General features: G+C 37.2%; 2 protein-coding genes across 4 annotated transcripts in view; both read left to right on the top strand.

Moving 5' to 3' along the window:
* The first annotated feature begins 6 nt into the window (after positions 1-6).
* INPP5K (inositol polyphosphate-5-phosphatase K) lies at positions 7-17,102 on the top strand. 2 transcript variants are annotated; one of them, XM_085309270.1, is made up of 13 exons: positions 7-165; positions 2,661-2,768; positions 3,469-3,577; positions 5,809-5,925; positions 6,278-6,450; positions 8,002-8,113; positions 8,704-8,813; positions 9,281-9,307; positions 10,980-11,172; positions 11,406-11,543; positions 12,052-12,135; positions 13,194-13,298; positions 14,368-17,102. In XM_085309270.1, the coding sequence occupies exons 1-13, from the start codon at positions 128-130 to the stop codon at positions 14,464-14,466; spliced, it is 1,413 nt and encodes a 470-aa protein (XP_085165396.1). In that variant the 5' UTR covers positions 7-127; the 3' UTR covers positions 14,467-17,102. The 2 variants fall into 2 exon arrangements, with proteins under 2 accessions (XP_085165396.1, XP_085165398.1); XM_085309272.1 differs by lacking the exon at positions 9,281-9,307.
* A 1,069-nt stretch (positions 17,103-18,171) lies between these two features.
* Positions 18,172-23,740, top strand: part of MYO1C (myosin IC) — a 59,942-nt gene continuing 54,373 nt past the window's right edge. For both annotated transcript variants that reach the window (XR_014896385.1, XM_085309268.1), the window contains exons 1-2: positions 18,172-18,351; positions 21,422-21,625. Coding sequence is in view for 1 of the 2 variants with exons in the window: in XM_085309268.1 (XP_085165394.1) it covers positions 21,551-21,625 (75 nt within the window). In the remaining variant the exon portion in view is untranslated. The remainder of the gene's footprint in view (positions 18,352-21,421; positions 21,626-23,740) is intronic.

The following is a 23,740-nucleotide window of genomic DNA, read 5'->3' as shown; positions in this document are numbered from 1 at the left end:
CGCTGAGGGGAGCGAGGAGGCAGCGCCGGGCGGGGCGCTGAGGCGAGGCCGCGCCGGGGCCGGGGGCTCCGCGCCCCGCTCGCTGCGCTCCCCGGCCGTGGCGGCGGGCCCGGGCCCGAGCGGCGGGATGGAGCCGGCGCGGCGCAACGGCGCCAGGGAGCTGAGGTGAGCGGCGGCCGAAGCCGGCGGGTCTGCGCGCGGCTTTTCGCCGAGAGGCGGCGGAGGAGCGGTGGCGGCTTTACGTAACGGCTGGGAATTAGCGAAACCGGCGGGTTCGCTCATTAGCGGGGAGTTACGCTAATCGGCGGTGTTACTCAGTCACATGAAACGGGGGAGAAAAGCTGCTTTTCCGCTTTGAGAGCGTTGGCACCGCAGTCGCCGCGGAGAGGCTTACTGCGGGGCCCTGGGGGTTTTCGGGGACCCATTTCCCCGCGTGTAGGGAGGGAAGAATTTGAACACGTCTTTGGCTTCTACTCTTACAAAAAAAAAATTTTTTTTTCTACACTGTTTCTTCCGTGCTGGTAAATCGTGGTGTTACGTGTTGCAGGATAGCTTTGATTTGAGGAGGCCTCTGCATACAGAGCATGCGAACAGTTCTCCATAACGAGAAAAATAGGGAATAAACTCACGTTTACTTAGAGATGCCCTAATGGTTGTAACRTTGTGTTAAGATGATTTTACGATCCGCCCTAATTCTCTGCCATTGAATAATTATGGGAACCGGTGACACTAAATGCTATCTTTAAAAGCTTGTTTTAATTTAGGAGCTTATATGTAGAAAGCACACTTAGGACTGCTCTAGCAATGTGGAAGGTTTCTGCTGTTTGGRGAGGATTCACATATGTTGTAAGACACCATGGCAACGAATATGGRAAGGGAGGGTAGCTTGAACAGCCATAGATCTTTTGGTAAGGGATCTGTTTGTAGCATCAAATGAGAGTAGTATTGCTGTGGGCTTCTTTCCTTGCTGTAGTTAGTATTTGTATGGCCTTGTAAGCTGCTAGAGAGCATCAGTAGGCCTTTGGGATTGTGTAATACCATAGGATATTATCTGCCTTACAGGTACATATACATCCCTAACTGTTAATTCTTTGCTGCTGACATAGATAATAATGATTCAGTTTCATTGCAGGTTATGGATGCTCTTGAAATTTTTACAAGWATTTTTCTTTTGGTGCAAGTTCTGGCACTGTAGTCTTTCCTGTATTCTTATGAGTAGCRTAGTTATTGGGAGAATGTAGTTTCTATGAGTAATGACGGATAACTTCAATATTATTTGACTTTTGCCCTCCCCAGTAATTGTCTTCAAAAACTACTAATTGGAGAGAATTCCCAAGTCATACATCTTTTTGATGGTAGAATGAGATCTGCAGCCTACATCCTTTTTTCCTTTAGATATTTATTTTAGGATCAGTTTACTGTTCTATAGCTTTTGGCTAACTTCAGTGTGGTCTTATAAAAGATAAACTATTGGTGAGAGAAATTGTGGATCACTGAACTTGTTTGGGATACAAGGTCACTTTCCAGTTCTTCTATGTACTTTTTGTTTCACCTTGAGCAGACCCTTGACTGTAAAGGGGGATAAAGGTGTACTGCCTTACATAATGGGCACATTGTAGGGGTTAATTATTTATCCATATAGTAATGCTTATAGGGCCTTTACAGAAGAGGTGTAAAGTGAATCCCTTTTAGAAGCTATGATATAGAAAATACTGTCTTAAAATAAAACAGTAGATAGGTTCTGTGGCAAGGATGTGTTTCTGGAAGCACTGGAGAGGAGCAGTAGGTTTGTTTGGTTTTGGCCAGAACTGAGTGTTTGTGTGCTTGAAAGCTGGAGATTATATTTCTGCTAACCTACGGATGGAAGCACATGATCGATTCAAATCAACAATAAATTCTTTTAACTCTTAAGCTTATAGAATTAACCACATTAAATCTATTGGGAAAAAATGATTCAGTGTGTGCAGCTTTTGTAACAAGCCATTGAGTGTGGTGGTAGTGCTACAGTTTTTTTCAGCACTGCTACATCTGCATTTGTCCTTTTGGGTTAGAAGCAATGCTGAATTTCATATGAGTGAAAACTTGATCCTCAAGACCCTCAGGCATCTCATTGTTTGTTTTATACTTGGGATTTTAATGTGTCAGTCCTTTGGAATATAGTTCTTTTCTTCTGAGCAAATGGCATCCTTCAGTAGTGAAGATGCGTTTCAAGATTCATCAGCCCTCTCCCTACATGATTTAGAAARCCTGCACAACTTCCGCAGCCGTTCTGCAAGTTTCAGCAGCACGGGGTCCAGTGGCCGCTTGCACCTCCGTCAGCGAGTAGCCCAGCTTATGGCTTGTGTAGAGGATATCAGCTCAGATGATGAAATTCATGAAGAAGTATCTCGAACTCTAGATGAAGCTTTCCTTATCTGGGGCAAAAAGCTGAAGGACAAGTGGCAAGAATTCAGGTTTTGTTCCCTCGATAGCTGATTGTTATTTTTTATGCTAATAAATAGACTTTTAATTGACAAATAATGACAGTAATGACAGAAAATCTTTGTTTTCTGTAGACAGAAATTCAGTTAGGGAAGTTAGATACTCTTTGGGGTACTTGTTCACATTTAAATTCTAGCACTGGTTTTGTGTGACTTTTTGTTTTTCTTCTTTGTTTGTAGACTGCACGTAGTTACCTGGAACGTGGGCACAGCTTCTCCACCTCCTGATGTCACGGGTTTACTTCAGCTCAATTCACTGGGCCCAGCTATGGATATGTATGTTATTGGGTAAGTATATGCTAAAGAACCTGCTCTGTGAGTTTATTGTAAAGCCTGTGTTTCAACAGCTTACTGTCAGCTTGGGGAGAACTGTGCAATGTGAATCATCTCCCAGGAGGTAGTTCAATACTGTCACTAGCAGAAGATGACTAGAGTTAATGACAAAGAACAGAGATGATTTATAGCAAGAGACTCTTCTCTCCTTTTTGATGTTGTTTCATATGACAAAACATCTTTTCTAAGCACACAGAATTAAAAATTATTTTGGCAACTGTGGTCTGTGTGGGCAGGTAGAAGATGTAATCATTTTGATGGGAAAGTTGTCTGAAAATCAGTATGTTTTAAAGAAATTTGTGCAAACTAATTAGGAAGAATCTGTGTCCTTTTGGGTTGCATCACCTTTTAGTGAAACTGTCACTTTTTCCAAACTTGGTTTCATATATTAAGATGTATTCTTTGTCATAATTTGTCTGGAGTTTAGCATTGTCTTGAGCTCTGGGTGTATATAGGCTCATTTAACTTAGCTTTTCTCAGTGTTAGACGTGTGGATGAGTTAAACTGCTTGTAACTGAGAAACTGAACAGCAGTAAGAAATTTCTCTCTTATGTGCATAAAGGTCTATTGGGATGTTGTGGTTTGTGTTCTGATAAGGTTATATGAATTCTGTTAAAACCTGATGATCCAGTGTGAGTAATTTTCTTGTGCTCAGCTTACAGGAGGTGAACTCAAGGATCACGAATTTTCTCTCTGACTTGGCATTTGATGATCCTTGGAGCATTTTTTTCATGACTGTATTGTCACCGTTAGGATACATCAAGGTAACTGTTTACATCTCTGAATCTCACAACAGTGAAGGAAAATGTCTTCCCTAGCTCCATTCAGACATTTTTTTTTCCCTCAGACTGATCTCCATACATAAAAGACAGGCATTGATGGCGTTTTTTTCAGGTATCAATCATTTCCAAAGGTGCGTGCATATTAGAAGTGGTTCTCTGTCAGACTGGTGTTCTCTTGATTTGTTGGTAAAGGTGTTTTTGGTTTTTCTATTAATAGTAGTGTCCTTGATTTTAGCAGTAAGAACTGGACACAGAATTCTATTTCTTGTTTGAAGTAGCTGGGTAGTTTTGATGCTTTTGCAGATTGGATGATGAACAGTGAGGAGATGTTTGTTCAGATAAAGTGGCAGTGGCCAACACAAGTGGTGCAGTACCATGTGATGAATGCAAAAATACTCCTGTTTTAACAAGAATGCATTCTCAAGGAACAGAGTTTACTTAACAAGATTACTTAAAATGAAATGTGATGTAAACTTGCACTCTAACAGCATATTTCTTGTGGCCACAATGTCTCTATCTTTCTCTTGTTTGTATTTTTTTTTTTTTTTTTTTTTTGCTCATTGCAATATTTGGGAACTGTAATGTGATGCTTCTAATGTAGTCTGCTTAAGTACCTGCTTTCACTATAAGTATCCCAAGCAATGGCAGTGATTTTCATTAACATTGGTAAGGTTTCTTCTTCTTTAATTTTTTAAAAATTTGTTTACAGGCGAAAGTAAATTGCTTAAATATAGAACAGGGGTATAGCAGGTGCATAGATTTTGAGGACTATTAAGGGCCTACAACATGGTAAGGAAAGTTTAAACAACAAGATTTTTGGTAATACATGGGACACAAGATCATTGAAAATAATAAATATTTCAGTAATTAAACAGTAAATGTAGTTGGAGATGCTGAATTTCTCAAATATTAAAAGCAGTTCTACTGTTGTAGTAGCTTTCTAAATCATTCTTATTTCAGGGTGATTTTGATGAAATCTTCTGTGTGATAATAAGACCCATAGTTATGCCATTCTTTTAACTGTAATTAAACAAATTGTAATTAAATAAAATAAAGGACCCATTGGAAATCTAAAAAATGAAAGAAAACATAGTTCATCTTAGTGTAAGTCCTTGCTGATAAACATTTAAAATATGGCCACAGGATGACATTCAGGCTCTGTATACAGTTCAAATGAATTCCCTCTGGTATGCATGACTGAATTCCTAATTTATAAATACCAAGCTTAGAATGTACTGATGAATGGATGCTGCCACCTAATGGTTTTCAGCAGGATTTAATTAGCTCTAATAAGAGGAGAACTAGGTCATTGACATACCTTACCTTATTGGCAGGCCAGGTCTAAATCAAAATGGGCATCTAAGAGAGCCAGCTTTCGAGATGAATCYTAACATAGGCTTGTTTAGACAGAGGAACAGTTACCTGTTTTATGCTAACCTTGGACAAGGTTGGGTGTAGAGGGGTAGTAGTCCTCCTTGGGATGTTCTGTCATTTCACTAATAGGGTCTGTTCTTAGAGCATTTGGTTATTGGGGTCAGTCAGGTTTTTTTTTTCACCATAGGCAGAGTCATGCCTTTTCTCCGAAGGGTCTTTGCTTGTTTTGGCACTACATTTTGGTGGGACTAGTATAAGTTCCAGTAAAGAAGGRATCTGTGTTTTGATGTTCAGGGGCTGCAGATGAAAGTTTTATAGCGTGGAAGTAACTTGTGCCTTTTAGACATTTTTACTGGTTTTCAGAACAGTCAGTTATGTGCTGAATGATGTTTCAGTTGGAAAAGCTTTCCTRTTGGAGGACTTGGCAGTTGTGCGCTATTAAGATTATGGGTGAAAAATCAAGGATTTGTCTCTATGAATAGGACACTTAGATGGAAACAATGGGTTTGCGAGGCAGAAAAAATGGTCTTAAAAGACCTACTGTATGAACAAATACTCATGTTGAGGTCAACTTCAGATTTGTAATGTAATACAGTAATGTAGATTAGTTGAGAGATTTATCAGAAATTGTTCRTAAGCAAGTCTATCATGAGAACTTACGCTTTATGGCACTGAAATGTGTCTGCATGTATTGTATCACAGTATTGATGTCAGGTTTGCCAAGCGAGTTGCATGACTTTAGTATGACRTTCTTGACCTAAAAGCTCCTGTGGAGTAGATCCAAGGAATTCCAGATACATCCCTGGAAGTGACCCTGTCCTCTTCTGTTTCTGTTCCAGCTCTCCTCCGTTCGCATGCAAGGGTTGCTACTTCTGATCTTTGTGAAGCATATCCACCTGCCGTTCATACAGGACATTCATACCCAGTATACACGCACAGGCCTCTATGGATACTGGGTAAGGAACTACCTGAGACTTGATTGCTTTGGTTACTTAATGCTTATGTTGGTGTACACCATTAAATGGTTTGGTGGTGGGATGGAATGTATGGCTTAGTTAACAATGAATAGGCTGACGAGCCATATGAGTCTTACTTAGTTGAACCTTGTGTGCAAGTGCAGTACAGACCATAATATTTCACCAATTCATTACCTGAAATAAACTGTTACTTTCTTGCTGCTTATTTAGATTTAAATGAACAGAATTGTTTCCTAAATAGCAAGATTTAAAATTTTATAGGTGATGTTAATAGTTGCATTTGCAAGTGTTGATCATAGTTTCAGAGAATATTGTTAACCTTCCGTACCAGGGGAACAAAGGAGGAGTTACCATTCGCATGTCCCTCTATGGTCATACAGTTTGTTTCATAAACTGCCATTTGCCAGCTCACATGGAGAACACAGAGCAGCGATTGGATGACTTTGAGAAAATTCTGGAAATGCAGTTTGAAGAAGAGAATATTCCAAGTACCCTGGATCATGAGTGAGTTGTTCTGACCTTGTTCTATGTCTATTGTTTTTATCTGTTATTCTCTCTAAATTTGTGACTTCTGCACTTTTATGTGTGTGTTCAATGTGATCCCTGAATGTTGGTGGACCAGGCTAGAAACAATAACCTGAAAGATTGAGGTCTGTTTTGCAGGACTGATCTCTTTCCATCTCAAATTATAYTTAATTTGTTAGTGCGTAAATTGCAGATGTCGTGGAAACATGAAGAGCATTAGAAGCTAAATCTCATTCATATCAAAAATCTTTCAGCTTACAGGAGATGTTTTTTTTCCTCCCTGTTTTTGTGTGAAGATCAGTGTTATCTTTTGACTCATTTTTATTCCTATTCAAATTTTAGCGTCTGGCTGAGATGGCTGGGCTTCTTGGTCTTTAAATAACTTAATTCATATAGCTATAAAAATTATGAATTACACCTATCTCAGATGCCTAACTTAAAAAACTATGATACCTCATTTGGGATCACTAGTTGAGCTCTTGTTCTTTAGTTGTGCAGGAGTTATATATATGTTCYGTTACTGCATGTGAGAATTCCCTACATCATGCTGGAGTCTAACAGTGATAATATAAATATTTTAAAAAGAGTTAAGATAAAAACTCTAAAGTTTGAATTTAAAAAAAAATATATATGAATAAAACTGTCAGGCCAAAGGGTTCCAGAGAAATGTAATGTAAACATGTAATATTACTTTCATTGTTAATGGGCTCACTAAAATTGGGTAAATGTATATGAAACATGAATTTAAAAATAATATATTTTCCGATCTTAGTATAGGTTTTTGATATCTCAGTTTAATCATTTTCATTTTCTTGGTAATGCCCAAGCCAAATGTGCCAAATCATATATAATCATCCTAAAAGAAGAAATTATAAACAGCATTGAAATAAGTTTTCCTTCCAAAAGATCAAGTTTGGGGCATATACGCCTGAACAGTACTTCAAAAGTATGGCAGTTAAAAGATAAATTCCTTTTCTTTGGAAAGACAGCTCTCCTATTGGCTAAAACATTGCTGATACTGTGCTCCAGTGCTTCCTAATAAGAACCTCCATTTCTGAGGATTACAGAACGTGCAGTATGTATCCCTGCTTTCTCAAAGCACTAAATCAATACTCTGAACTAGTTGATTAACATATCCAACTGRTGTATAGGTGATGAATCTTTTGAATTATTTTACTGACTGTTACTGGGACTACTGTTTAATACTAAATCTTTCCCTAATAGAGATATAAATCATTAGGAGACTTGGGATGAGATAATACCCAGTAATGTACATGTGSCAAAAGTGCAAGAGAGTCCACTTACTATTTCAGTTCCTTTAAAAATTTTTGTTCAGAAGGTTATTCATCCATAAGCTTATCTATAACTATTAAATATTTTTATTTGTGCTGTTTAGATTAGGTAATATAAGTGATCAGAGCATCTAATCGCTGTAATGGCCTTATATTCTGTTGAATTCTTCTAATTCTTCACTTATGTTTATATATTCTTATATAGCCTTTTTTTTTCTTTCCTCTCTCTCCTCTTAAGCATTCTCTTCTGGTTTGGAGATCTAAACTTCCGGATAGCGGATTATGGTATACATTTTGTCCGAGAATCGATAAATAACAGACGTTACAATCTACTGTGGGAAAAAGACCAAGTATGTTGTCTTTTAATGCATACAAACACAACAYATTAGTTAGCATTATCTCTTGTATTTTTCATTTCTATTTAAGAAATACAAATTCAGAGTAGTTTCAAGCTGGAGCTGATCTAGCTGTACGCTCTTTCACTTCTCAGTCGTGAGCAATACCATAAGTAATTGCCAACCTGTTCTGTTGGTTTTTTTTTAGTTTCATACTCATTTCAAATGCTCATGTATGACTGAAGTTTTCAGTGAACTTCATGGCTTATGAATGTTTTCATGCCTTGATATTTTTATCTCCTTTTCCTTCATCTAATAATTATTTTTTAAAAGAGAAGTTGATTCTGGAATTTGTTTTGAGTAGAACTGCTACAAAACCTCTAAACAGGTCGTGTCAGCTATTTGGCAGTAGCAAAGGGACCTTCTGAATTTTTTTGATATGTTGTACTTACTGAGATGTTGAATTCTATTTGGAATATGCTCTCTCACCTCCTTTCCCTGTTATCCTTTAAGCTTTGATTTTTATATGCTACTGCTACTTGTAAAAGCTGTTTTATGTATTTATTTATGTGCGTTTATATATATAAAATAACGTATTTCTGCAGTTAAATATGGCAAAGAAGAAGGAAGCGTTTCTTCAGGAATTCATAGAGGGTCCTCTGCAGTTYAAACCCACCTACAAGTTTGACCTTTATTCAGATGTATATGATACAAGGTAAAAGCACAGTAAGAAGTGTTAAGCTGTGGAAAATTAGAGTGAATCTGGTGCTTGAGTAAATAGTAAATACCACTTCGTAAAGCAAAMCTAAATTTCACATAATTTACAAGTTAACCGAAGCTGCTGAACTCTTATTCAGTGCTCAGATCTGAATAAATGAATGCTTTAGGGGTCTGCTAAATAAATAGCCTGGGTCTGCTGATTGTGTGAGGGAAGTGGGAATGGTTGAATCATCACAGCTGCTACTTATTTATTTATTTATTTATTTAGGAGGACTAGACTAACAGAATATGCTAGCACTTGTTTAAACACAGTAGTTCATTTTTTCCAAAGCTTTTCTAAAATATCTGAGTTATGTTTTTCTCTGACTGTAAAGTTATTGTTAAGTATTAATCATGTTTCAATGGAAGAATAAGCTCTTGGACAAGCAGGGATTTTGCACTGATCTTTTTCTTTATTTCCAGAGAGCAGAAGTCCCTGTTTTGGTTTAAGTAAGAAGAGAACTTTCTGGATTTCATAGATTTGTAAATATTTCAGAATCAAAACATTGCTCYTTCTGAGCTTTGGGTTTGATTTTTGTGAAATATTTGAAAATCAGATAACAGCTGATTTTCTTCAGGGATTTTCTGAACTTGTCTGAAAGCTGCAGTGTTATCTACTCTGCTGTTGCACTAAATTTACTCATTTGTATCCAAAGACCTTTTTGCTGTCTGAGTGAACTCATATAAATGGACCAGCAGTAAATCCAGTTGACAAGTAAACAAATAAAAAGTATACTTATGCATGCTGTATGCATTCTACTATTAAAGCTAGCAGGGATATTTTGGTTGGTTGGAGGGGTGATAAACAGACTTCAGGGCRCTTGGGTCTTCTAAGCATCCTTGCAAAGTTTGCTTTATATGAAGCAGACAGTGATTTGTTATCTTTGATACTTTTTTCAATGTGACTTTGAGGTTTTTCTTTCCCATCTTGTACGCCATTTTCTCTGAAGTAGCAAGTGTATTAACTTAAGCTTTTCTTTTGGTATTTTCTTGCACAGCAGAGCAGACATATGGCAGCTCATAAAGATATCTGTCGGTTTATATAATTATTGAAGTAAGTGGGATATGACCCCTTAGTCATGTAAAATCTTTCCACCTTATTATAGGTGAGTCAGACTGATATATGGGAAGGGTTTTTTTTTTTAAAAAAAGGCATGTTGAGCATTAAACTAAATGGCATTTCCAGTTTATGATGATTTTGATATTCAAAGTTATTAAACTGACAGTTTTCCTTACACATCGTGCTCATTAACTTTTATAATTCAATCCAGTCCATTCTAATTCCTCTTCCATAGGGTATGATCTTTTCTCCATTTCAATTTGAAGTGATACAGCCATACAGAGGGTTGCTGTTAAGTCTTCCTCCCACTGCAGAGAGAACCATGAAAAGCTCATTTCTTCTGTTGTTATTGATATGGTATAAAAGGAAACTCTGAATTGTGATTGAGGTTTGATGTATAGCACAGTTGCAGGCTATAGGCACACTTTTCTTCATTATGGCATTTAAAGCAATAGTTTCTAGACTTGAAATACAGGCTAGTACAGATCAGAGGAACTTTAAATAAAGCATTACTGTGTCATCTGTGACTAGTATAAGCTATGTAAGTTTGCCCAAGTTAGTAATTAAAAGTAACTTGTTCTAAAAGAGTTTGAATAAGGAAATAAATGTCGTTCAGACTCTCTCTACATCCTCCTTAAAGTTTTGTCCTTTTCCTGAGAATGACCATGCGTTTGAAGTTTGGGGCAGTTACTATAGTATCTCAGTGTCCTTGCATGTTTTTGTAGTGCGTTTTAGGAGAAAGTATCATGTCCTGTACAAAACTTGACTAACCCATGGGAATGCCTCGTCTTCCCTTCATTTTACTCCTCTCTCTCTCTCTCTGTCTCTCTCTCTGAAATCTGTGAAATTTATCTCCTATAAATGGAGTTGAAGTTCAAATTGAGAAAACCTTGATTGTAAAGCATGGTAAAGAGCTGTAAAATGAAGTTTGGATGTGATTGCTTTCTTTTATTAATACATGTACTTGACAATCTTTCAACTTTGAATAGATTTTGCACAGTATTCTTAGATTTTTAGCAGCTGTTTTTCTGCTCATTTCTCTTTTATCTTGCACTCTTGCAGTGAGAAGAAAAGAAAACCAGCTTGGACTGATAGAATTCTTTGGAGAGTGAAGAATCTCTGCCAGCATACATCAAAAGAAAGTGAATTATCTGAAGAAGAACAGACAATATCTGTTACTTTGAATAACTATATCAGTCACATGAGCTATGGCATCAGCGATCACAAACCTGTTACAGGAACTTTTGGGCTTGAGGTGCTGTCCCACCTTAACTCTTTAAAGCTAGTTTGTTTTACTAAGCTGCTTTTCTAAACTTTTTRAGTCTTGATCTCAGTGTTTTGTTCTGGTGAAAATGAAGACAAAAATTGCTTTTTGGCTATTTCCATCCTGTTAGGATTCCCACAGCAGGAGTGGCTGAGAATTAACTTGTAAGAATAACTGAAAGAATAACAGAGTTGGTTTACTCTAAGTTTTGTTCTTTATTCTAGATGAAGCCTCTTGTATCAATTCCTTCTGTCACATTGAATCCTGAGGGTGAATGGAGCGCTGAACATGATGTTTTAATCAGCTATTCTGCAGTGCCTGAGTTCTCAAGCAGTGCTTGGGACTGGATTGGACTTTTCAAGGTGATGTCATCAGCACATCATGGCTCTTTACTGTAATGAAGATGGTGAATGTGACTGGAAGAAATAGTTTTCTGTCACAGGGCATTGTGATTTTTGCAAACATCTTGTGTCCTTGGTAGATGATACTTTTATACGCTGAGAGTTTAGCTCCATACAAAGACAGATGCAGGCTTTTTCACTCTAAGGTGCTCTGCTAAGTGGTGATTTATTTAATCAGAATGGTAGGTAGAAGCTATAGAAAGGAATAGTCCTTCCCAAATGCCTGCAGTTAAGAGTTCTGAAAAAGAGAAAAAAAATGAAAGGAAGCAGTGGAAGAATGAAAGGATAGAGTATTCACATTCTCTCAGATACTGCAGGTTCATATATGCCCCCTAAATGTTTTGATTTTTAAAAATGAAGCRTTTTAATTAGACCTTCAGTGAAGTAGTAACCGTGCGCCTCTCAGCTTTGAATTTTCTGTGTAGTATGTGTTTGTCCTTCAGAAGGCTGACTGTTTGCATCTTTGCAGGTGACATTCAAGCATGTGAATGACTATGTTACTTATGCTTGGGTAAAAGATGATGAAATTTCTTCCAACAATGACAATAAACAAGTAAGCCAATTATATATTTTGTTTTAGTAGGTTCTTATATAGTAGCATACAAGGATCTGTTTGTTCCACTTACTCCTCTGAGTTCTATATCCCCCTTTTCCTCACCAAAGCTAAGTAGGAATGGTATTGCTGTTTATAGCCCCCCCCCTTTGATATCTCTCCTTTATTTTTGGGTAGTACAGCATACTTTYTTAGGTCTGAATGTATTGCTTGAARGAATTGGTGAAATAACACTTTATTCCTTTAGTCACTCTTTGTTGTATAAAGAACTGTAAAGTTTTAATCCATTTTGTATTTTGGTTTAATTTTAACACCAAAATGAGCAACTAGCCATTTTCTGTCTGACTGTACTGTGGATAGCAGTTTAGGAACCRTGGGTCTTTAGGGTACTACAAAATTGAGGTTGCAGTTTTGCTCTGCTCTTTCATCTGACAGCTTATTGCCACCAGGAGGCAGTTCATCTCCCTCTGTCTTGCTTGTGTGGTCTTGCCATTTTCCCCGAACAAATGTCTCTCCCCCCGCCCCACTTCCTGTTGAAGAAATTCTGCTTGCTAAAGTGGTGAAGAATATTCACTCTTCCATCCCTGGCTTAGTTTCAGATGATATAATGGGTTGAYTCAGTTGCCCTCCTCTCTGTACAGGTCCATCTGTCTCTTTGTGTTAACTTCTCAATTAAACAGGAAAAAATAGCACACATGCCAGTATTCTAAAATAATTCTGCCAGGGTAATTTTCTGTGGGGTCAAATAATATCCAGTGTGGATGGAGGAGGAACAGAAGAAATACCTCACCCCCTTTCTAAAGTAGCAAGGTGGTAGATTGGCTCAGCCATACTATATAGCCCTACCCTAAAGGGTTTAAGGACATTTCTAGGGATGGGTAACACCCTAAAACACGAGTGAAGTAATAATATTACTTCTGTCCTCTTCCTTTTAAAATTATGTTTAAAAAATGCCTTATTTGTGAATACTGCATTTTATGGTGTCCTGAATGAATGTTTTTTGCAAGTTGATTTCTCTGTGCAGATAGTCCCTTGCCTATTCTTTTTCTTGTTGACAGGTTTACATGAGTGCTGAAGAAATACCTGATATGGGAGGAGAATTTGTGCTTTGTTATTATAGCAATAATATGCAGTCAATAGTTGGTATCAGCCAGCCTTTTCAGGTAATATATTTGTAAGCTTTGATTAATGATGATGTTTTTATTTATTTTGCTTTTGTATGTATCTGAATGTAAGTGTGTGCAGCCTCTGCTGGGGAGGCTGCAGCAGTAATTGCAAGAAGGATATCTGCTGACTAACACAAAGTAAAAAAGATTTGCTGATGTGCTAAAAGAGTCTTAAGTAGCTGTTATAACAACACATTGTAATGAAATAAGGCAGGCTTATCTCTCAGCTTTCATTTTTGGAACTTCAGTCTCTGTCAGTTAGGTCCCTAGTTTYTGTAAAGATAGTAACTCAATTTAAAAAGCTGCCAACTTTTTGATAGGTTAGAAGTGAACCCTTTATGCTCCCTTCTATGGTAGATTCATACAGAAGTGCTTCCTATATATTTAGATGCTTAAATTTGAGAGAGAGAGAGGACAGTTGAAACTCAAGTTATTTGATTAACTATCAATTTTGTTTAATTTTTAAAAGGGTGACTTAACCGGGACAAACTAGGTGAAGCAACAAGTCATTGCTGCTTCTACCCAAGCACTTTTTGCCAAAATCATTTTGTTTGTGCATAATTTTCCATGCTGCCATGACTGTGCTGATGTGTTCTAGAGTGATTAAAGTATAAGTTCTTTGCTATTCTTGGGTGAAGGGGCTTTAGGAAACTTCATTACCTTAGGGAGTACAATACTGAAGGTTCCTGGGGTGGTAAAACTCAGTGATACTGTTCGTACTTTTCTTTATATATGTCAGAGTCCAGTCTCTAAGCATAAGATGTCCCACAAACTCTGGAGCATAGTTGTCAATGATATATGGACACTATGCACTATATGAATATAAGAAATCATGCTAGTCATTTGAAATGCCTTTCTTTTTCMATGACAGTTGATGTTTTGATATAAGAGTTTAATGTTTTGTTACTAGAATTTTTTTAAGCATCATAATTACTGCATAGACCGATCACTTAACTTTCTCAGCAAGTATGTAGGACATCTTTATATGATGGTATGCTGACAGTATAGAGCAACACAGTTTCTGAATGTGTGCGCTATATTTAACTTTTTTCAACTTTTCTTCTAGATTAAGCCAAACAGAACATTAGCAGAAAAGAATATGGCCCAGGAAGAGATCAGCTGGATGCAAAAACCTGACAATCTGGAATCACATAATGAGTTCTGAAGTCAGAAAAGGCATTTAGTGGTCCTGATTCAGGAGTCAGAGATGATTATCTTCTTTGTCTTAGTAATTATAGGCATTTCCTCTTAGAAGATGGAGTGAGGTAGTGCAAGGGTTTCACAGGTAGGGCTATTCAGAAACTTTATAAGCTCATAGATGTTAATTTATTGTGGAAACAGGTATTTTTATTGTTACGATGAGAGTAACTCTAATGTTGCACTGGATGGGAACTGTAAAAATAGTACCTAATGACTGCGGTATGGTTTAACATGACAGACGTTTCTAATCCAATGACTTAACCTAAGTAAGTTGCATTCCRTAACAGATTTTGGACTTGCTCATTTTCTTTTCTCTGGAGGATGTTTTATAAGCAATACAATTCACAGAGCTGTAACCATTTAATCACTGGTTTCCAGTGTTTGAGTTTAACTGAAATTATTTTAAAGATTATTTATTAGATACAGTTATCTAGCTTATTTTAAATTTTTACTTGATTTTTAAATATAAGCTAATTACCTTTCGGGAAACACATGTGACAACAGGTCACATGAAAACAAAATGTTTAGAGCATGTAAATTCTCCTTTGGTAGTAGAATCCCTTTTCTTCTGCCTTACTTCTCACTTATAATTCTTTCAGAATTTTCTATCTTTAATTCTTCCAGATTGTGATATATCTATCAAAGTACGGTTTTTCTGATTTTTGGATTCTTCTTTTTTAAAACAATTTATATAGCAATTTGTCTATTCCTTATTCTCTCTCTGATTAAAAAAGTAAAACACATACTAGTTGCTGACTTGGAGTTAAACCAAGGTCGTATCTTTCGGAAAGAAATTTCTCATTTAAAGAAACTGCTTAGCGTAGGTTAGCAGAGTAGTTCAATAAGTACTTGATGAAGAGCTAGGTGATGACRATACTGTTCTTGATTTCTGCTGTGATGTTGTATTTAGAAAGCTAAAGCCATGTTTAAATACTTCTGTGATACCATTCTGCCACATAAATAATTCCTGCACTTACTACAGAGATGACATGAATGGAGAATTTAAAATGAACAAGCTCTTTTTTATGGCTTGATCCAGGCTACTAAAAATTGTAAAGCTCTTCAGTTCATAGCAATCAGTCTGCAAAATTTCTGCTTTTTTGAGAGGTGCTTATATTTAAATGTATCTTGTACATTTGAGAGTGGAGGTAGAATGAGAAATATCAAGTAATTAAAAAAAAAGTTAKCTTTAGAAACGGTTTTGTTTGCTAAGGAAATAGAGGTCTTTAAAAAGGATTGGAAGTGGCTTTGGACGTTCTACAGAATCTCAGACTGCAGTGCTGAAAAAGAGCACTGGTTAGTCTCCCATGTTCTAGATGTATAGCTTTCAGCTGCCTACCACATATGGTAAGTAAGGCTAGTTACTAATCACTGTCTTGTCAGGTATGAATGGAAAAAAGAAAATTCAGTTCAAGTGGGAGAGAGAAGCAAAGAATGTTGATGTGTATATTTTGGAGTGTTGCTTGACAACTGAATGGGTTTTGCTCACATTATCAAAGYCTTGGTTCTTTTAGCTAGAAAGAGCTAGCTCTTTCTTTTGAAAGAGAAAGTGGGCGCTCTCTGATACTTGTTTTGTATAGATTCCTGGGATCTTGAGAGTCTTTATCTAYGTTAGGGTTTCCACAGCATACAAACTGCTTAGCTTTGGTGCAATTTGGAGTTTAAGAGCATCAAGCCTCTGTAAATTTTAGTTGTATCTTTGCCTAATGTTTGGTGTTGAGAATTATTTCCAGTTGTCTGTAGTGATGGCAGGTTTAGAGGGTACTGTCTTCAGTGCATGGATTAAAACTATCTTGAGGTTTATACCTTTTACAGTCTTATTACAATTTGGAGCAATATTAGAAACCATTTTCATATTTATACCAGTCTTGCAAGATTTTTGTTTTGCGCTRAGGCTTTCAGATGCAACTTTACTTTTCATTGCAATTACATCTTCAGACGAATCCCTTCTGAACTGAAAATAACCTGCAGTTTTTGAGTTCTTGCTTTGTTTCTGATATTACTTGTATGATTGTATTACCATGTTCCATGCAAGGAGATTCCAGTGGAGAGCTCAAAGATGAAAGAATTGTGATCTTTGAATTCCAGACTGCAGCTGCTGACTTCTTGTGGACCAAGATCCAGTTTCTTCTAATGGGGTACCTCTGCCATTCATGAACAGCTTAGAGGGGGAGCCATACAGGGGCACTTTACRTGGGCAAGAAACCCAAGCTCCTTAATGTTGCTTGGGAGCCGATAACCTACTCAGTCACTGGAGACAGAAGCCGCATTTTGTAAACTAATCCTTTGCACCACAGATTTCACTGAAAATGCCCACAGCAACTGTGATTAAATCTGCCTGTGTGTAAATAAGACACTGCACAAAACTCTATATTCCTTTCTTTAGTGTTGTGCACACAGTAGCAGTCTTAAATATTGTTTACTACTGTTACCTATGGTAGCTTTTCAAAGTATTCCATGGCCTGTTACGATGTAATTTCTGATTAAATTTATCTTTCTTAAAACACCTTTAATTAGATGTTATAATCACTGGAAATGTTTTTATTTCTATGTTTTTTCTTTTCATGTACCACCAGAATAAATCATGATTATTGAACTGTTCTACATGCTTCTATTAATCTGAGAAAAAATGTATTGGGGAAATTCAATCTGTGTGTGGTAGCAGTTCTCCATGTAATTTTGGTATTTTTAAAATGCAGATATATTTGCATTCTAAATACTGTTGTATCAGTGGTAACATGTTTGGTAGGGCTTTRGGCTGCAAAAGAAGGGCCAGAGACRAAATAGATTTTCTTTTAGTCAAGTAAAAATCTTTCATTTAAATGATTTTAGAATTTAATGAACCAAAATAATGTCATAAACTTCTGTTTGGGATCTTTTTTTCCCACTCCTGAAAACATATCTGAATATGCTGAAAGAATAGCGTGTTTAGACTGTTGGGAATAAATAGCTCCTCTTGCCGCTTCCCCCACCCTYCCACTAATAAATAGCTTATTTAGTAACTTTTTTTTCTGTAGGTAATTTAGATTTTTGAAGTAAACAAGTTCTTTGTTGCAGGAGGTTGAGCTTGTATCCATGTRAGTTAAAGTTGAACTATATTTCCTGTCTTTTTTAGTCCAAGCGCAACTCTTGTTTATACCAATGGTCTTGCTTGTGCTTGCACAGGGATGCATCTGATTATATGTGGTRGTTCTCTGTGTCTTTTCTTCCCCTGAGAAACTACTGCAGTGTTTGGAAACTCTTCCCCCTATGAAGTTCTGTACAGACTCAGGTTATTTACGTTGATGTTCTTCATAGTACTTCCCATCGATGATAGAAGAGTATCTTCTGTTACCAGTATTTCTGTTTTGARTAAGATACTGGGAATGTCTTTGAATTTGAGACCTTATTTAGTAAGACAAWTTTTTTATGGCTTAAACTTCTTCAGTTCTAATCATTAATTTGGGAAATTTTATTCTGTCAGTAACACTTTAAAAGATGGAATGAAAAAGGAGCTTTAATGGGAGGTGGTGAAATACAGGTGATGTTTAATCCTATATTAGGCTCAGTCTCATGCTGATACAGGTGTTGTTTGTGATTCTTCAGAGAAACAGAATTCTGAGCAAAATAGTCTGTCTGTTGATGAGAGTGAGTTTAACCTAACTCATGTTTGTTTCCTCATTTTATTTAGTATGCTGTCAAATTTTTTTCAGAATTAGCTTCAGTATCTACTTCAACTGGTTTCTAACTAGAGGTGAGATCAGCAAAAGAGGCTGGCGGAAAGGAACTGGATGAATGATAGCTGACAGTAACGCCGTAAAAGAAAAGAATTGAAGTGCTGTTCTTGGCCAGGGGAAACAGTAAGGAGGAGGTGCTCACTAACATTTGCTTTTCCCAAAGCATTCTGTCTTCTCTGTTGCACTTCTAATTTCCCTCTCATGTACTGAGTTTTTCAKTCCAGTTGAGATTTTGGTACTTTCTTTGTAAAAATTCTTAAACTATCTAAATTACATTCTTTATTTTTAAAAGCAGGTTCTTCCAAATTCAGTTTTTTACAGGTTACATGACTTGAAATTTTCTTGTGAAAGAGCTGTTATASTATACTTCCTCCTTTTAATATTTTTGTTTTATTGTAAATTTCATATCAATTCACTTCTATCTGTGTGTAACTCCTCATAATTCCCTGCTGTTCCATGTTTTATTTTAAAATGGGAAAGATGTCTATCAAGGAATGTTAGCCAATGTAGCATTATTTAACTTCCATATAGGATATTTTACTATATATTACTATATAATCTAATTATAATACTATATATTTTTTTTTTTACTACTATTATAGGATAATTTAACTTCCATATAGGATATTTCTGAATCCAGGCTAACTGCAGGATATGCAGTGTATCATTGCACATAGATAGTACAGCTCTGTGTAAACAGGAAATATTTCTAAGATGTCTCGCATGTTTGCTAGACCCTAAAAATACACTTTGATAAAGACTATTGTTTCTGCTACCACTACTTCCTTCTCTGCTCTTGAATGCTAAGTGACACTCAGATGAACTTGGCTTAATTAATATACTGCAGTGGAAAGGCCAGTCCAACAAAGCTTGAATTAGGTTTTCCTTGAGGGAGGAAATGATACCTTTTTTGAGAAGTCTACATTACTATCAGGAATATTTCCAATGGTCCTTTCTATCCTTGGATATAGGGCATTTGCTGTTAGAATGTGATCACTGAGGGTTCCTTGTACTCACTACTATGTAAATACCATTGTTGTTAACAACATTAGAACTTAGGCTTTAAACATGTAATATTCTTGTTTTCTTGTATCTACTTTTTCTTTCCCCCTGTACAAGCCTTGAAAGAAAAGRGGAAAAAATATTCTATGGAAGGATGGAAGTTTTTGAGGCTGGTTGTCTATGWACATAGCTTTCTTTATTTCATCCTCTTATTCTTTAACTCTGTTTCTTCAGAGACAAGCTCAAATWCTAGAGTTTTATAGTATACAGTCCTGCAGAGTAAGTTACACTTTGTGCAGCTGCTTTGTTCAGCCATGGTAAAGGTACAGTTCACCTGATGAATCTGTGCAGTATATGGAAATTGAGCTACTCAGGGGAACTATACTGAACTTGCCTGTTCACTAGCTTCAACTTAAGAAAAATCGTGTGTGTGTGAGTATAAAACTCCATCCCACCTTCCTGTATGGTAGAACTGTTGTCTTTCTGTTACAGGGTCTTTGTGGTTAATAGGAAGAGCATCTCATATATGCAGCCTAGAAAGTAGCAAGAAAACCTGTTCTAGGGGGTGTTTGGCACACGGRTTGGAGGAATTGCTGGAGGAAAGCRATGAAGGAAGAAATAGTTTGGGATCTGGGAATGTAAACTGACAAGAGGAAATGCAGAGATGCAGGAGGAATTAAAAAAATAAGAATTTACTAAAACAATAAGAAAAATGTAGTAAATATTTTTAGCTGTTAACCACACTTTGATTGAATCTGAAAGTTGTCAGTTGGAGACAAGATGTCAGCCTCACCTAAGGAACGTTTCACCATTGTTTAACAAAGAAGTGCTTTAACCATGGTTTCTCCTTTAACACTTTAATGCTTGGTCTTTGCAGAGATACCTTGTGTTTTTCTCCTCTCCTATTTTGTTTTCCTTTTTATATTTTTCTTTGGCCTCTTTCTACTTTCTTAATCCTCTTTTTTTTCTCTTGTTCTCACTCACTTGTAACCTATTTTGAGATACCTTTTTGCACATAATTCCAGTAACTGCTTCATAGATGTTGTTCCAGTTAAACAGCCGTTACATTCTAGAATATTAATATTTGTAATTTCTTTCTGTGGAAGGATAGATATGATAAGCTAGCTATTGTTCCATATTATTGAGAATAGGACGATTTTGTTTGAAGAAGTGATGGTACTGTGGGGTTTGTTTTGTTTTGTTTTTTTAATATGACAAAATAGCTTTTTCAGTGGAACAGTATATTTAAAAGTAAATGGTCCAACTCAGCAATTATTTCTCTAGTCAATCTTATATATAACACTTAAGGGCAGTGTGAGGATAACTTCAGATACGAAATGCAGAAGAGTAACAGGACATTTCTTTTCTTTTACAGAACAGAGGGGTGTTCACTGTGTCTGCTCTTAACCAGTATTTGGCCATTAAATGTCACATTTAAGTTTAACATCCTGGTAGTTTTTGACAAGCATTATCTGGAAGTGATGCATAGTAAAGAACTGAGAACTCAGACTTAGCTGTTCGGAGTAGATTGAAAGAATTGTCCCTAACAGCAAATCTTGAAATAACTGATATCTAGACTACATTTTTTTCCAGTTATTTGCATGCTATCTGCACCTATTGAGGTGGATGAGGGGGAGAAGGATGATAGGTCTAGATGCTACATTAATGAATGACTTGACTATATTAAAGCTCTTCAGTTGTACTTAAAACAGCATTTACTAGCTTTTTTTCTCATGTTCGTGGTAGGAAATCTTGTACAGTGCAAATTAATTTCCTTTTTCTTAACTGGTTAGCTACTCAAGCATTTTATCTCTACAGTACTTTGAAGAACTTCCTGTAGTTACCATATGAGCAATTAGTATTTCTTTAAATTGTTCTGCCTTTTTAAATCAAATATATTCAGGACAAAGAACCTTTCCTACATAAAATCTCTGGGTAGATTTGTAGTCTACCAAAGGGTTCTTTCGTGCTAATACCTATAAAATGGCATCCGCAGCAGCTTGACTTTTCTAAGTCCACTGGGACTAAAATTAAACATCAACAGAAGTTTGCAGCAATAAACACAAACATAAATTTAGGTTTCTTGGAACTGTCTTGACACATTGTAACTAGTGGAAGCTAGTTTTTGAACTTAATTGTTGTTCCAGATCACACTTGCACTTAGTATAAATACAAAGGCTTCGTCTCTTCCTCTCACAACAGGGCTCTGAACCAAAGGTTGCACATAGACGGAGGGCTCTCCCAGACTATTCTGTGAATTCTGCTGCAGTGCTTTGAAATTGGAACTATCTGTAAAGAACAGAGAGACTTACTAACTTAAGCCTTGTAAAGATGGAATTGCGGATTGAGCGTATTCCTACAGGAGAAATCATCCGTGTTGTCGGTCACAATGGAGAGCGCAGGACTGTAAGCCTGTTTTTTACTGTTCTCTTTTTTTTCTTTCTTGCTGTAGTCTTATTTACAAGATAACTAACTTAATGACCATTGTCCTGAGCTGCAGACAACAGCAAGGGGGAAGAATTCTGTTCGATTAGCCAGTGACATGATTGTAGTGATGTTTTAAACAATTTTCTTTCACTATAATGAAATTAGTAGCAATGAATTTTAATATTAAGTGATTGGGAGTTTAGAAAATGATTAAAGTGTATTTCATGTTAATGATTTCATTTTACTATAGTTGCTGTGAACAGCAGTTCATGCCATGGCCCAGTAGTATTGTCTGTATCAGAATTTTAGAAGAACCTTCAAAGTAAGAAGGGAAGCAGCTTTGAAAAAGAGTACAAACATATCAAAGGAACATTATGGCCATCTTGATGAACTACATATACTGTTGTGACTTAGGATCAGGATTTTGTATGTAAACATATAAATGGAAAATCTGGGTGAACTATTTATTTCCAGTTTGACATGGCGAAGTTAAATAGTTCAGAAAGACGTAGTATTTTTCTAGTAATAATTTCAATTTTGAAGACTTGGAATGAATGGTGGTTCTGTGTGTTTTGTTTTAGAATATTTGTATACTTTAGTTAAAAAGGGTCTAAAGAGAAGGAACAGTTTTAAAACATCTTTAAGTCCCTCATATTTAAAAGTCACAGGTGGTATTTTTCCCCTTGTTGTCAAGGCTTCATTTTCTGGATATGAAAATGTGATTGTTGATTATGACTAATAATGCAGCTTATTACACCAAGAGGTGAATAACTCGCATTAAAGAAAGCTGACAGCTCATCCTGTTCTGTAATTGCTCATCTAATATGTATAAACTGGTACTTAATACACAACTGAAAAAGATGCAGTAGGTTTTAAAGCTGCTTAAGCAATAGTTTTATACCTAAATGCAACTATGTATTTATGTCTGTATCTTTGTCATAGGTGCTTGAAAAGTGTTTAATATACCTCCTTCTGGTAACAGAATGGCTCTGGGCAGAGCCATCACATACTAAAGCGCACATCTCTGCATATTGCTCCAGTTTCCTAGCATTGTCCTTCTAGTAAGTAATCTGAAACTCGATCTGAAAATCAGCTAAGGCCTCTACTGTGTGGATTACACAACTGTTAGGCAGAGCCACTTTCTTTCCAAAAAATCCAAGACAATCTTTGTTGGTGCGATCGTAGCAATAGAATAGCAATCTGCTATTCTTTGGTTTCCAGTAAGTGGCTGGGGAGTGTTATTGACTGACTTCTAGTGAGAGTGGAGGACACTAGCTGGACTGAGCTCTCGATCCCCCAGGGAACTTCTTTCAAACCTTACCCTGAATAGCATGTGCTGGGATCCTGGGCACATGCTCTCTGACTAAATACCATGGAGAGAAATACAGAGAGAAAAGCKCTCTAATTAAGAAGTTTTCAACACTCATGAACAGCGCATAAAACTGTAATTTGCTACTTTGAGAATAGCATGTGTATTTATCACGGGCAGTGGGTGCTGCGGGAATGCCTGGAGAGAGGTGGTTGCGCTTTACTACAAAGAGACTCTTATAGCTGAAAATACTTTGAACCGTTGCTGGAATGGGAAGTGCACAGCGTTACTGTTTCAACTCTGTAGGGTTCACTCGGTTAGAATCAAACGATCAGCAGAATTTCCCGTGGATCTTGGTGAGGCTGCGACCACTATTTGACGTGCCGAGGGGATGAACCAAGATGCTTATTGCTGCACAGAGGTGAGGGTCAGTACGAGTTCTCTCTGGCTCTGGGGAATCACAGCAGAGCTGAACTCCCCCCTTTGGCCTTATCCGAAAGGTGCCCTCCTGGTGGCTCCCCCAAACGGACCCCAGTGGGGAGGGGACGGTAACGTGACCATCTCTGCTCGCGTTTTTCTCTGTTGTGCRGCTGGAGGAGGCAGGTGCCTGCGTAGTTTTAAGTAGCGAGACCGTGAGCTCTCGTTACTTGGCGGCAGGATGCCGCTGTGCCCCGCACGCTGCAGCCCGCGCCGGCGGGTTCCTGCCCCGCGCGGGGCAGGTGCGGGGGCGGCGGGGCCCGCCGGGGCGGGTGGCGGCAGGTGAGGGCGGAGGCAGGGCCGGGGCC

This window comes from Rhea americana, unplaced genomic scaffold, assembly GCF_003343005.1.
Source record: "Rhea americana isolate MKP2758 unplaced genomic scaffold, rheAme1 scaffold_295, whole genome shotgun sequence".
NCBI classification, from domain to species: Eukaryota; Metazoa; Chordata; class Aves; order Rheiformes; family Rheidae; genus Rhea; species Rhea americana.
Note: the sequence above shows the minus strand (reverse complement) of the source record. Positions and strands in the feature narration are given on the sequence as shown.